The sequence below is a fragment of the Temnothorax americanus genome, unplaced genomic scaffold, assembly GCF_048541705.1.
Source record: "Temnothorax americanus isolate GAGA-0224 unplaced genomic scaffold, ASM4854170v1 Scaffold24, whole genome shotgun sequence".
Classification (NCBI taxonomy): domain Eukaryota; kingdom Metazoa; phylum Arthropoda; class Insecta; order Hymenoptera; family Formicidae; genus Temnothorax; species Temnothorax americanus.
Window position 1 is genome coordinate 1,585,225 of NW_027509381.1, and position 13,256 is coordinate 1,598,480.

At 45.9% G+C, this 13,256-nt stretch overlaps 2 protein-coding genes across 3 annotated transcripts in view; one reads left to right on the forward strand and one right to left on the reverse strand.

Moving 5' to 3' along the window:
* Nucleotides 1–520: 520 nt before the first annotated feature.
* LOC143898604 (uncharacterized) overlaps nucleotides 521–13,256 on the reverse strand; it is a 206,279-nt gene continuing 193,543 nt past the window's right edge. Inside the window, exons 5-6 of one of the 2 annotated variants that reach the window (XM_077408187.1) lie at nucleotides 1,127–1,406; nucleotides 521–1,055 (exon numbers count right to left, since the gene is read on the reverse strand). The gene's annotated coding sequence lies outside the window, so the exon portion shown is untranslated. The remainder of the gene's footprint in view (nucleotides 1,056–1,126; nucleotides 1,407–13,256) is intronic. The other variant, XR_013257261.1, reaches the window with a different exon arrangement.
* Nucleotides 6,755–13,256, forward strand: part of LOC143898594 (netrin-1) — a 214,383-nt gene continuing 207,881 nt past the window's right edge. The window contains exon 1 of the mRNA XM_077408173.1: nucleotides 6,755–8,991. Within this exon, the coding sequence (XP_077264299.1) occupies nucleotides 7,617–8,991 (1,375 nt within the window). The 5' untranslated portion in view covers nucleotides 6,755–7,616. The remainder of the gene's footprint in view (nucleotides 8,992–13,256) is intronic.

The window sequence follows — 13,256 nt, forward strand, 5'->3', positions numbered from 1 at the left end:
TAACGTTTCACCGGCAGTCGAGTGCTTCCTCGAGGTGTCACGCGTTACTTTCAACGGTATATTTCGTACAAATACTATACTACTTTTAGACGTAATTTGTAAGCTTCGTAGAGTGAAAAAAAAAAATATGGGAATTAAGCGAGGCGAACGGATCGCGGCGCGGACGAGCGCGATTTCACACGAGGGAAAGCGGTAACTTCCGCTTCTCTCTTTCGTAAAAAGAAAGGAAAGAAAAAGAAGTTATCACTACGACGTACCGTACGTGTTCCTCGCACGGCGTATTCTACCGGGGAATTTTTTTTTTTTTTGTTCTCGTCACTCGCTCGCTCGTCCCGCCGCGGATCCGCGTTTTAGAACCGCAATGTGTTTTTCACAGACAACCGACGTAAATATCTCGCGACCAAGCGCAGAAATCGTGAACGACGTGGTAGGCGGACGCCGTTGTCTTGTAACATTGTAAATTACTATAAAATGGCGAACGTTTAATAAATTATTTGATCAAACTCGCCGGACATCTCCTTAGCGTATCCTGGATTTTTCTCCTTATGTCCTTCCGACGTTATCGAGCGAAAGAAATAATGCAAGTTTTTTGGTTGATATTTAACACAATATGATAATCGCGGTTATCCTACAGTGTCCCTTCTTTTGCATATAGATACTTTCAACTTCAAAATTGATTTTTTCGTAACAAGGGTAATCAATCGAAAGAGAGACTTTTGCGAAAAGAAATTATTCATAGCTAAAAATAGCAGGTAAGATATATTTTACACAAGAAAGAGTGTACTTAATCAGTTGTTACATTTAGATATTTCCACTGCGCTCTATATTTTAGTTGTAACGCTTAAAATATAAAGTAAAGACGAAAAAGATATATAACTGTCGTTTTATAGAAGGAAATAATGCATTTTACATTGCAGATCAATAAATTCTACATTACAATTTTTCATGATAAAATAAAAAGAAGATATAACCGATGTATGTATAATGTGTGGGAAACAGTTCTATTTTATTTAAAAGAGTATTTTTATTATTAAATATTTCTCTTAGTAGTGTCACTGAAACATTCAACAAGTTGAGTCAGAATATATTGAGTGACTAACCCAATTTATAATATCAAAATACGTACCTCTCAAGTTTTTTGTGCAACGTGTCATCTTTTTATTAGTTTCGAGACGTCGCGGGCATAAATTAAAGTTCCACTTAAAAAAAGGGGACGTTCGATGGGGCCCCTCCGTTCGTGGAATATTTGCATGTAGCCCCGTTTGGACGTCATAAATTCTTCGACTTCACGTGGGGTTAATCCTAGAATCGTGAATGTCGGCACGAACTTTGCTCGTTCCTGAGGATTACGCAAGATGCGCTGGCCCGGCCGTATAGACGGTTTCGGGAAAGCCGCCGATCGCCGCCTGAAAAAAAAGGAACAATCATGTACATACGTTAATCAACCGAGGAAGATGAATCGTTCGCCTTCTGCGTTCTTTCAGCCCCCCGGAATTTCCGTGGGAACTCGTTCAAGGAATTCACGAATTTACTCTATTGTTCTCACATCTTCCTCTCAATCCCGTGAGAGATTGAGAACTTTCGAAGTATACGTCTTGATGCTTTGTCTTACATTTTCTATCGGTATAATTATTCGAGCTGTATTTCTACATCGACATTTATATTGATGAAAGGCCGATTCCATTATCGAAAATTTTATTAAAAAACGCTTGCGTTTTAAAGTGATTTTATTTTTCATTGTCCATATATCGTGCGTAAATCAAGTATAATTTTACTTCGTTATAAGGAATTTTTACATGTGGAGAAATTTATTTTGCGATCATTCTGTTCTATAAAATAACAATTCTGTTCACTTGAAAACTGAACGACAAGTATTTCTTAAAAACCTTGTTCTTTATTTAAAAAAAACTTGTCGGATTAAAATCTCAATCTATAAAATACATTCTGAGAAATAAGTAGGACGATTTGTATCGTAATCACAATGCCGCAAATCTCTTTCACAGCGCGAAAACTGCAGATAACAACGTGCGCGTTCAACGGGGACCGACCAACCGCTGTCCGGATCGGCACACGGCTTCGGCGCGACGGAAGCGACGCATGAAAGAGCCGTTTCGTCGAAGCGGAAGGAGCACGAAGAGAGAAAGAGTGTCCTCATATCTCTCCTTCTCTCTCGCAGGCAGGACGAGAGGACATTGCGACCGCGGTCAGCGGCGGCGACGGTGATAGTGACGGTTTTCAAGTTTTAATCCGCGCGAGGGCGAGAGACCTAAGCCGAAAAGCCCGCAACCGCGGACGTCATCACGGCCGCTTCGTGCCCGTCCAGCCGCTCCTCCAGATTACATTAATTCGATTAATGGATGCCGTCCATCGTCGGTGGTGGCCGCCGGACCCGCTCGTTCGCTCGCTCTCGCCGTGGCCATCCTCTCTTGTCCGCCCCGAGCTTCGATGGAACATATGGATTCGCCAACGCAACGAAAAAGACACCAGTCACGAGATCCGAGAGAAACGCAAACTCATTTGCATTTGCTAACGGACATACTGATACTCATTAATTTGCTAGGACAACTTTGCATTTCTAATAGAAAACAAGATAATAATGATTATGATTTGTATTGGCCACGAGATCTGATGAAAAATAGAAAATAGAGATTTCAGAATCGTTAAAAAATTTGTTAAAATCAGAATATATATTTAGAGTTACTCTATAAAATAATACATACTCCAAGGATCAAAGCTCTCATTTCGCGAGTAATGAATAGTTGATGGTAACAATGGTAATCTCCGGCCTCGTAAAAATTCGTTGATCCGTCAGTCGGACTAAATGAATAATTAATCGAAAGATCGTATTGATCGACCTGAAAACAGTATTCGTTATTTTTACAAGGAATACGACATTGCGGTCGATATCGCTATTTTCGGATCGACAACCTATATACGATTTACATATATGTTGCCCAACGACACCGGGCGATTAGAGCGAAAAATATTGCACGGAGTTTTACGCGCGCATTTACACCGCATGATTTGCACAACGGTTGGTGCGAAAATCGGCTGTAAAAAGCTTATAATCTATACGTGTAATTTAATTTTGTATCGCGTCGCACGTCTTTCGTACACAGTTGCTATAAATATCGCGGAGGAACAAACGTAAATAACGCTTCTCGCACTTCCTGGTATTCATCCGCGTTTCGTGGCGTATGTGAGCGCAGTAAGAACGTTACGAGAGTACTCGTAAAATGCGAAGCCGAGTCGAAACCGGGTTTTCAATTAAAAAAATTGTTAATATCTCCACACGCGCGAATGTCCGTTACACGTTTTAATCCAGTTTCCAACATCTATAAACATGTCAAAGAAAATGCGTAGTTCGCTGTTCGCTTAATAGAAATATCGCTTCCACACTTATAAGATACTAATTGCAAGTGCATCGCGTTTGTAAAATTGCGTGATATTTGAACCGAGGTGATCTTCCTCTATCGCAAATGGCAATGTGCCTCGAAAGAAAAGCGTCGAGCATTGTGATAAAAAATGCGAATGAGAGATATCCTCCCGTGCGTCGGTCGTTACATTATTAAGCGTAATTGTTACTTTAGCGACTTCAGTCGCGAAATATTCCGTTGCGTGCGAGGATGCGCGCTCTCGTGCGTGTAACGTCCTAAATAAGCTTCCCCCGATTTCCGACGTTGAATGCGAAGGCGAGAGGCCGCCGAAAGAAGAGCGCGTTTTTAACGCGACGGAGGTAGCGCCCTGTGAAAAGCATTCCAGCCACCACCTGCGTCCGAACGCCCATAATTATGTTTCTTATGTGCGCCCGCTTCTGGTACGGAGCGTTTGGATATTTTGCCTGCCGGAGAACGGGGCAGTCTTTTGGCGCGTAAACGCCTTCTGTTAGACTGCAGGGCGCCTTTAAACGGTGCCCTTCGTTTTCATCTCGCGCCTTTCATCTCGCGCGAGTACACGTCGCGCCGACGCGACGACGCGTTTGTACTCGGCACTTTGGACCTCACACTTTACAAAAGCGCGTATTTAGCATAGATCCTAGATACGCTTGATACTTTTACAGACCTAAACTTGATTCGATATTCCCCGTTGAAGATGGAAGCGATCTTTTTCGAGTCAAATATCGAATTAAAAAATGATTGAGCGTTGTACGCGGTCCTCCGTAATTTTGCGAATCAAGATTTTATTAAAGTGAAATTTATATTAACACACTTAACTGTATAGAAATTTAATGCCATACATGTTTCTTATTATTTCTATTCGCATATATTTTTCCATAATGACCGATATCAAAGAAGAATGCGATAAGAATTTAAAATAATTCTCGTACATAAATTGACTGCACAGATACAGCATAATTGACAAGCAGATACATAATAATTAGCGGACGTCACCTTAATTCTGTAAACGCAGGCAATCTTCCATCTCGGAAATATTATTTCTAAAAATACACGAGCAGTCGCGAAGAGGTGCTGAAGGCATATGGTTATCACTCTACCGACGCTAGAGAATCACCGCTATTAAAAAGGAGGCTGCTCCGAAACTGCGCGGCTCTCTCGCAGGGAGAAAAAACCCACGCACAACGGATACTTTAGATCACAACCGGATTCACGCTCGCCGCGGAGAGATCCGCGGCTCTGACTTAATTCCCCAGGACCTATATTTATCGTATCCGATACCAGATTTCGAGCTGTCAAGTCGGACGGGGCCAACGAGGCCTTTCCACATTGCGGTCCAACAGAAGAGTTCGCGTGACGGCAACAGACACGTTGCTCTCCTCTCGCCAGTCCCCGTTCACTCACTCTCCGTCCTTCTCCTCGGTCGGCTTCCCTCTTCCTTCCTTCCTCCCTTTCTCTCTCCCGCTGATCCTCGCGTCCGCCTTTTCTCTTTTTCTTCTTTTCTTCCTCGCGACCGCCAATTCGACGGCGCCGACCAATCGAGCGGCAGAGAACTCGCTCTATAAGCTCAGCACGCAGGCGGACCGGGTTCCTCTGTCGACGAAATCGACGGAAGAGGAACCCCCTCGCCCGCGGGGATCGCCGCCGTGAAATAATCCGCTGATAAATTCCTCCAAGATCTGCCTCTCGCAGCCAGAAAGGTAGAGAAGCGAGCGATTCTTTACGATCCGCTCGCGGCGGTTGATTCCTTGAATGAACATGTCATGTCCCATTGACGAGCAACGTTCGATTGCTTCATCGATTGCCGCTTCGCGTCTCTACCTTGATTGGCAATATTCGCACGAGATGTCTCATATTTCAATTGAACAGGCAATCGTATAGTCGAGAATAGATGAGAAATAATACTTTCTAATCTAAAATGTGTTGAGATGTCAATAATTTACCGTGCACGATAATTTATAAGCAAGAGAGGAATTTTGACAATTTTAAGCTTCAAGGAATAGATCTTAGTTTTTGGTCAATTTTAAATGGACTTAGACTTTAAGAGAAGCCTAAATTGAAATCATAGAAATCAAAATATTTTTGTATGTTGAAACCTTAAAAAAATCACGAGAAAAAAGAACAGTCCAATCATATCATTTTAGGGGGAATCATTTCTGCTCATCGAATGTATTTTGACGTTCGGGATATACGTATTTCCAATTGAATATGTATCTGCTTATTATTCAATCGGTCATTTGCATTAATTATTCAGTAGTTGCCGACAGCCTATTTGCATCTTTATGATGTTACACATTATGATGTTGCAGGTATGATACATCCTTATTACACGAGGTTTTGCGTTTTAACCGCACCTTATATTTTACAATTAAATTGCAGCACAGAAATGCAAGATAAATCGTTAACTAGATTCGGTTAATCAAGACATTACTCAAATTAATCAATGGAGACAATATTCAGCGGTAGGTCGCAATGTAAATGGAAGTGGATTACATCGAGCAATATTGTGCCTGGGTATATAGAGACGACGACGACGCGATGGAACGGGCGAAGACAAACTAATGTACACGCTATGCACTATGCAGTAGCAAATGGACAAACTAACGCGAAAAAGAACATGCGCTATCCAGTAATAAGGACGATATAGAAGATTAACGTAATATAACTCGTCATAGTCATATATACATATACAAATCTTAATCATGGAATGGAAAAGTACTTCAAGACCTTTTGTATACAAGCGTAAGAGATAAACTATATATAAAACTAGATGAGTAAACAATTCTTGGCGTAAAGGAAAATATCGTTTTTTGTTATTATTATACATCAAATTATCTCAAAAATGCGACCTATCTCCAGAATAGTCCGTTAAATAAATCATTAAATCAAGAAATGCGAGAAAATATTCTTCTCCAAAATGCAACGAGAGTTATTTCTACGTGCGTGAAAAACCTGTCACATATTTTCTACATTGCACATTAGAATAATCATAAATTGCCCGAGTATTTTATAACGTCATTATATTCATTAGCCACTTCACAGCCGTCTCTCTGTTTTCTCAATTAGAACCTCGTGCCAATTCAAAAGCAACGAAATCCCAAACCCAAACGAGCCAACAGGTTAACGTTTGAAGCCGCCGAAACGCGGGCGAAATAAAGGAAACAAGAAAAATCACGCGCTGTCCCTCGAGGGAAGCACCCTCGGGGGCCAGGCCAGTCCAACGTTTCTGGTCCATATCGTAGCACGCGCGCGGCATCCCTCCGCGCTTGGATCCACGATCCATGGACCAGTCTGGCATACTGCGGCGGGGCGGGGAGGGGGGACAATGTCTCGTCCGATTGGCCCGCGCGATCTCTCGCAGGCGTGCGAGCGAGAGAGTGACGCGTCGTTGGTCGAACGGAGACGAAAGGAGGAGGGGGGCAAGAAGGGGGTAACACGCATCGGGGGCTGCGGGGAGCGGGGAGCCCGCGACCGGAGAGGGACTCGCGGCAGTTCGGAGTTCGGATGCGCATCGTGCGAGGACGGCGTTTCAGTTAGCGGCGAGCCGCTGTCGAGGTAGGGTTGTTTTTTATCGCCGGTCGTTTCCGCCGGCGCGTTCGTTCCCGATCGCAGCCGATTTCCTCCTTCGGCTTTTGCGCGGCCACGGAACTCGTTTCGCGCCGTTCGGGGAAACGAGACGCGTTCTCTCGAAATCGTAGCGAGGGTGATATTCCGCGAGTCTGTCTGAGAGTGCGAAAAAAAAAAAAAAAATAAAAAAATAAATAAACTTTCGAAGTGGTGAGTCAGGCGGCTCCTCGGACGGGTCCGGTTTCAGTGCGAACAGTGCGTTTATCTTATTCCGCGAGACTGAATGGTTTTGGATTCATCATCGTGTCGCGTTCCAAGTATTCCAACTTGGCCAGTGCCAATATAATGTGAGCCGTGAGTGACAGAGAGACGGGTTTTTCAGCGAGACACGGAGAAGTACAACGGAAAATTAAATTGCGCCTCGATTTCAACACGACGCGGAGCGAGGCCTAGGACCGAGATCGCATCTCAGTTGCCCCTTACCGTAGAGGGGGGAGTAAAGAGAGCAGGAGGGAAGACGGGGAAGAGGTGAGTGAAGCTTCCCGTGATCGTCAGGGTCGCGTGTCGCGTACCGCAAACCGCGCGCGGATATCTGCCGGAGAAGCGCGAAGAACGGAAGGAGGATCGGAGCGGGCAGTTCGCCAGCGGTGCGGGATGGCGGAGAAACGGTCCTTCCGGCCGTGGGTCGTCCTCGCGACGATCCTGTCCGGGCAGCTGCCGCTGCTGCTGCTGCTGCCGCTGCAGCCGGCCCGCGGCGAGATCTACACCAAGATGTTCTCGAGCCAGCAGAACCCGAGCGACCCGTGCTACGACGAGGACCGGCCGCGCCGGTGCATCCCCGACTTCGTGAACGCGGCGTTCGGCGCGACCGTCGAGGCATCGTCCACGTGCGGCACCGGCGGGCCCACCCGCTACTGCGACGTCACCGACGAGCCCGGCGGCACCACCGGCATCGGCCACTGCCACGTGTGCGACGACAGCACGCCCCGGCGACGCTTCCCCGCGAGCTATCTGACCGACCTGAACAACCCGAACAACGTCACCTGCTGGCGCAGCGAGCCGCTCGTCAGCTCGCAGAGCTTCTCGGCGCCGCCCGACAACGTCACCCTGACCCTCTCCCTCGGCAAGAAGTACGAGCTTACGTACGTCAGCCTGCAGTTCTGCCCGCGCGCCGCCAAGCCCGATTCGATCGCGATCTACAAGTCGATGGACTACGGCAAGACCTGGCAGCCGTTTCAGTTCTACTCGTCGCAGTGCCGCCGGGTCTACGGCAGGCCGAATCGCGCCACCATCACCAAGGCGAACGAGCAGGAGGCCCGGTGCACCGACAGTCACCGTTACACCGGCGGCGACGGCCTCGGCCCGGTCGGCAGGATCGCCTTCAGCACCCTGGAGGGTCGACCGTCCGCCGCCGACTTCGACAACTCGCCGGTGCTGCAGGACTGGGTGACCGCCACCGATATCCGGGTGGTGTTCAACCGGCTCCACATGCCGTCGGGCCCGGACCAGGGATCGTCGTCGCTCAACGGCGAGGAGCATCACGTGGCGGCGATCGGGCTCGAGGAGATGACGAAGCGGGAACGCGAGCGCGAGGAGCGGCTCAAGAGCCAGAAGAACGCGATCCTGCACGGGCAGGATCCCCTGGTGACCGCCCTGCCGTCGGTCCATCAGGTGATCGCGCCCCAAGAGATGCAGTCCAACGACGCGATCGACGCCGCGGTACGCGACATGGGCTTCGTGCCGGTCGCCGTCTCCTCGACCACGACCACGCTCGCCAGCGTGGCGATGAACGGCCTGGGCCCGATCGCCACCGCCACCATGGCCCACCACTACGCGGTCTCGGACTTCGCCGTGGGCGGCAGGTGCAAGTGCAACGGACACGCGGCGCGCTGCATCCCCGGCAAGGACGGCGAGGTCGTCTGCGAGTGCAGGCACAACACCGCCGGCAGGGACTGCGAGCGATGCCGGCCCTTCCACTTCGACCGGCCGTGGGCCAGGGCCACCGCCAGGGACGCCAACGAGTGCAAAGGTTCGTGCCGAACATAAATTCCGTTGTACTCCGAATTAATTATTGGAAATTCCCCACGCTCTTGTGCCGTGAAGATTCAATTTAGACCGCGGTGATTAATGTACATACATTTCTACCGATGCAGATTAACTTCAATCTCGGTTTATTTTTCATCTCTTTCTAGTTCTAAGAGTCAGAAAAAGGATAGTAAGTTAAGCCGGGATTAAAGTTGATCTGCTTTCGTAGAAATGGACATAATGAGCTAAAAATTAGCATCTTTGATCTCTGGCTGCACACGTTATGTTCGCGATAAAGTCTAATGGATGTCGTTGCGATATTTGATATCTAAAACATTAGCGTGCTTGTTATTCTTCGTTCTCTCTTTATCACCTTTCTTAATGCATTTGCACACCAACATGCCGCAACGTGTCACTCTTGGTATATATTTCATTTACGTGAACAGAATATGTAACTCAATATTGTTCTACGTACTTACTACTAGGTCGAACAATTAAAATTTGAAACCGTAATTAAACAGCGTCATTAAATGCAACATTTTATTTTTATATTAGATATCTGGTCAGCTCGATTTATATTTCAATTTGAGTTTTGGTTACACGAGCTGAAAAGTAACTCAAAGCGCACAAAATATCTCCACAACACGATTATTTTGTTAAATAAAAAGACCAAGCTATTTCATCCTGATAAATCGTTTTACCAAAATGCGTCGGTTGGCCTCTTGTTGAGTAATAAGCCCTAAATTGAAGTTAGGCGAGCTCGGATATTATAACGATTATTCAAACCGTGTGATGTATAACTGCAATTTGATCTCGAGACAGAATGGGGATTTGTTTGTGCGAGTACGGATGCATTTTCGAGAAGTCTGAGTTGGGTTTTATGGATTTTGGTAATTACGGTCAGAACGAGAAAGAGAGGGGGGGGAGGGTAAAGCTAATTTAAGCGGAATTATGTGTATTGAAGATATGCGTATATATATGCGAGTTCCGCGATGAAAGCGGATACTACGAGATTCTGCGAATGATTGATAGATATACCGATGTCTTGTTGTGCCATTGCGCGAATAAATTGACCATAATAATACCATTGTTACGGGAATTAGGGCACGCGGTACATTAACGCAATATGTATCCAATTATACCACTGTATGTATTAGGTGAAGTATGATACGCTGGACACACATGGATACGGTGATGTCGTAACTGTTCCATGGAACATTGTTTCTTAAAATACTGTTTTATCACTCTGTTAGAAGTTTTAAGAAAAGTTCTCTGTTTAAATCAATGTGCAATCTTTGTTGCGTACGAATTAAAAAACAATATCTGATTAAGATTGCATCAATTGAAAAATTTGAATTGGCATTTATGTTTATATAATACAGACGCGATATATAAAACAAATTTCAATAGATATGTCACACGACTTAATCAAGATATTATTCTACTTTGCTCTCCTTCACGTACAGTTCAATGCATTCGATTTTAATATAGGGGGTGACTCGATATTAAGTCGAGATACAGAGCTAGAACAACATTAGCTGATCCAATATTCCTATTGGAATTGCCATGTTTGTAGCGGACTAAATATCTGAGTATATCGTGTTTACGATTGCAAAATTAAATGGACGGAAGTGCAGCCGACTCTGAAGCTGGCTAATCCGTTTTAACTTTCGGGGCAGCGTATCACTTTTGACCGTGTAGCAGTGAGGAGAGATTGCAATGCATATATTAAACCGGGTATCTATCGCTTTACGATTGCAATATCATGGTAACTAATTTTTTTGCCCGGCAGCCTCGCCCTATTTTCGCTTCGTCGTCATTTTTCCGTAATTCCGTCCCGTGCAAAAGTAATCTCTGCTGCGCGATATCCCCGATGCGTTTCTAATTTTACGATCTCGCGCGGCACAATTAAAATTTTTTAACGGACAGAGGATACTTTCCGTAAAACAAACGCATTGTTTATTTAACACTTGACTGTGACTGTGCACGTACGTGTGTGATGTGCAGGGTATTATAACTATCCGAGTTTCTCTCCCCATTAATCTCTCCGCAGCGATGCCAACGAAGTCTGTCAATGTTCAACAAATCACTCAATATTCTGATGGAGATACAAAGTGACTTAGAAATATCGTCATGCTTTTTCACTATATCGCAGTCAGTTTTCTTTCCAGCAGAAAATTTAATTGAACATTACTTTCTCGCAACTTTTGAACGCTCAGCTCGAATGCCGAGATCTCTCGGGCGGAAAACGCGGTAGGCTTTAAACGAAGCCGGTGAACCTTTACAATTTCATTATTCGTATGGCGAATTCGATAAATATTCCGTTACAGGGGTTTCTCTTTGTATCCGCAAAGCCCGCGTTTCAGCTCTTGTTAGCGCAGACACGTCAATTCGCGTTTTCTTTTTGCTCGCTCCGCGAATGTTGCTTCCTCCCGATTCGTCGCGGATTTCAAGGCTACGGCAATAATCTCGTATCACGAGTCTATCTCTCTCTCTCTCTCTCTCTCTCTTTCTCTCTCCAGGAACGCCGTATCCAACGCGTATCCAACGCCCGTTATTCAACACGGGGCCATATTTATTGAATTTGGGATCGGGAGGGACCGTGGGGTGCGCATCCGGCGCGCGCGTATGGCTCTTTCGAGAAGTAAAAAATAAACACCGAGAAGAGACTCTCTCGCTCGATTCCGCGTCCCTTCTTGTCTATTCGTCCCCTCCGGTCCCCCCTTCCTCCCTGCCATCCTTCTTCCTGCACCCAGCGCTCTGTCTCTCCTCGGAACGATCCCGGGGTTAGGCTCTCGTACTCTCGAGGCTCACCCCTTAATTCGAAGCGGCGAAGCGTTGCCCCGGAGTCCCGGTATCGCGGAGAGGCCGCGTAGCCGAAATCAAAAACGTCGGAGGGTAAAACCACCCTCTAAAATCGTTTCGAATCGATAAGGGACGCCACCAGTGCTCGCGCGGCCCCCCGCACGCGCGTCCCGCGGTCCGGATTTTTTGCAGGCTGGGCGGGACGGGAGGGGGGTGGGCCGCATCGCGGCGAAAAATGTAATCGGATTTAATTGGATCGGCGATCGCGAAGGAGCACCCTTGCAAGAGAGAGAGAGAGAGAGAGCGCGATAAAGGAAGCGCCCGCGGGAGTTGCGGTTCTCGTCGTTATCAGCGAGCACGATTCTTTTCGCGCTGCAGCTGAATTTCAATTTCGCGATTAGTTCGAGATTTTAATGGCGTCCTTTCGGCAATTATTGTTTTTCCAAGATTCGTTGGTTCTAAATTAATTCCCGAAATGAGACATCCAATTACAAATATATGTGTTCATACGCTTTCTGTTCTTATAACTTTATTCCGCAAAGTTTATAAAGAATTAATTCACAGCGAATCAGCTGACAGATCACGTCAGAGAAAAACAAATTTTTAATCGATATCGTATGAAGCATATTTTAGTTGATATTAAATTATGTTCCGTGAGCTATTTTTTTTTTTCGGAAATTAAAAATGATATTGACTGAATGAAAGAATATTACGATATATTGCCACGAAGTCAAGGCATTCATATTTCGGTGTCTGTTTTCGAAGGGCATGCAAATAAGCTGAGAAAATTAGGGTTTACATTTAATCAAATTTAATCGCCAATTCAAAATATTTGATCCGTTTCTGATTCAAATTAATTAAATAATTGACTCGCAGCGAACCATAACTAACCGCTCTCCGCATTAGTTAACGCAACGCGCTTTCCGCAATTGGAAATCGCGGGAAAAGAGCGAAACAGTGAATTGTGTTGGTTCAACGATAACTACGATTAGAAAACGCGAATCCAGGCAATTAATTATGGCGACAGCTATGTCGCGCGTTGTGCAAAATGTGGGAATTGGCCATCAGGAGACAATAATCGTGCGAAAATAGTTGTGGTACGCCACTTTCGAACGATCGAGTCGAACATTCTCCGCCGCGTCGATCGGTTCCGGCTACGCGTTTTGACGCGATCGGTCATCCGTGTGGCATTCCCGCAGATTGTCGCGCGAGCCGATTCTTCTTCGTCGTACAATTCTCTCGCGCCACTTCGACATTGCGCTTTCACGCGTGTATATAGATAATCGTCGGTCGATCCGCCCGCTTCGAAAGGACGAGCATACATATATGCATATCGTGGAAAAATGTTTGTATAACTTTGATTAAGTCGATTAATAAACAAAGTACGCGAGCGCGGCGTACTATTTTTTCAGTGAATTTCACGAAGAAAGTTCGCGTAAAGCGCGGAATGTGTTTGCGAACGCG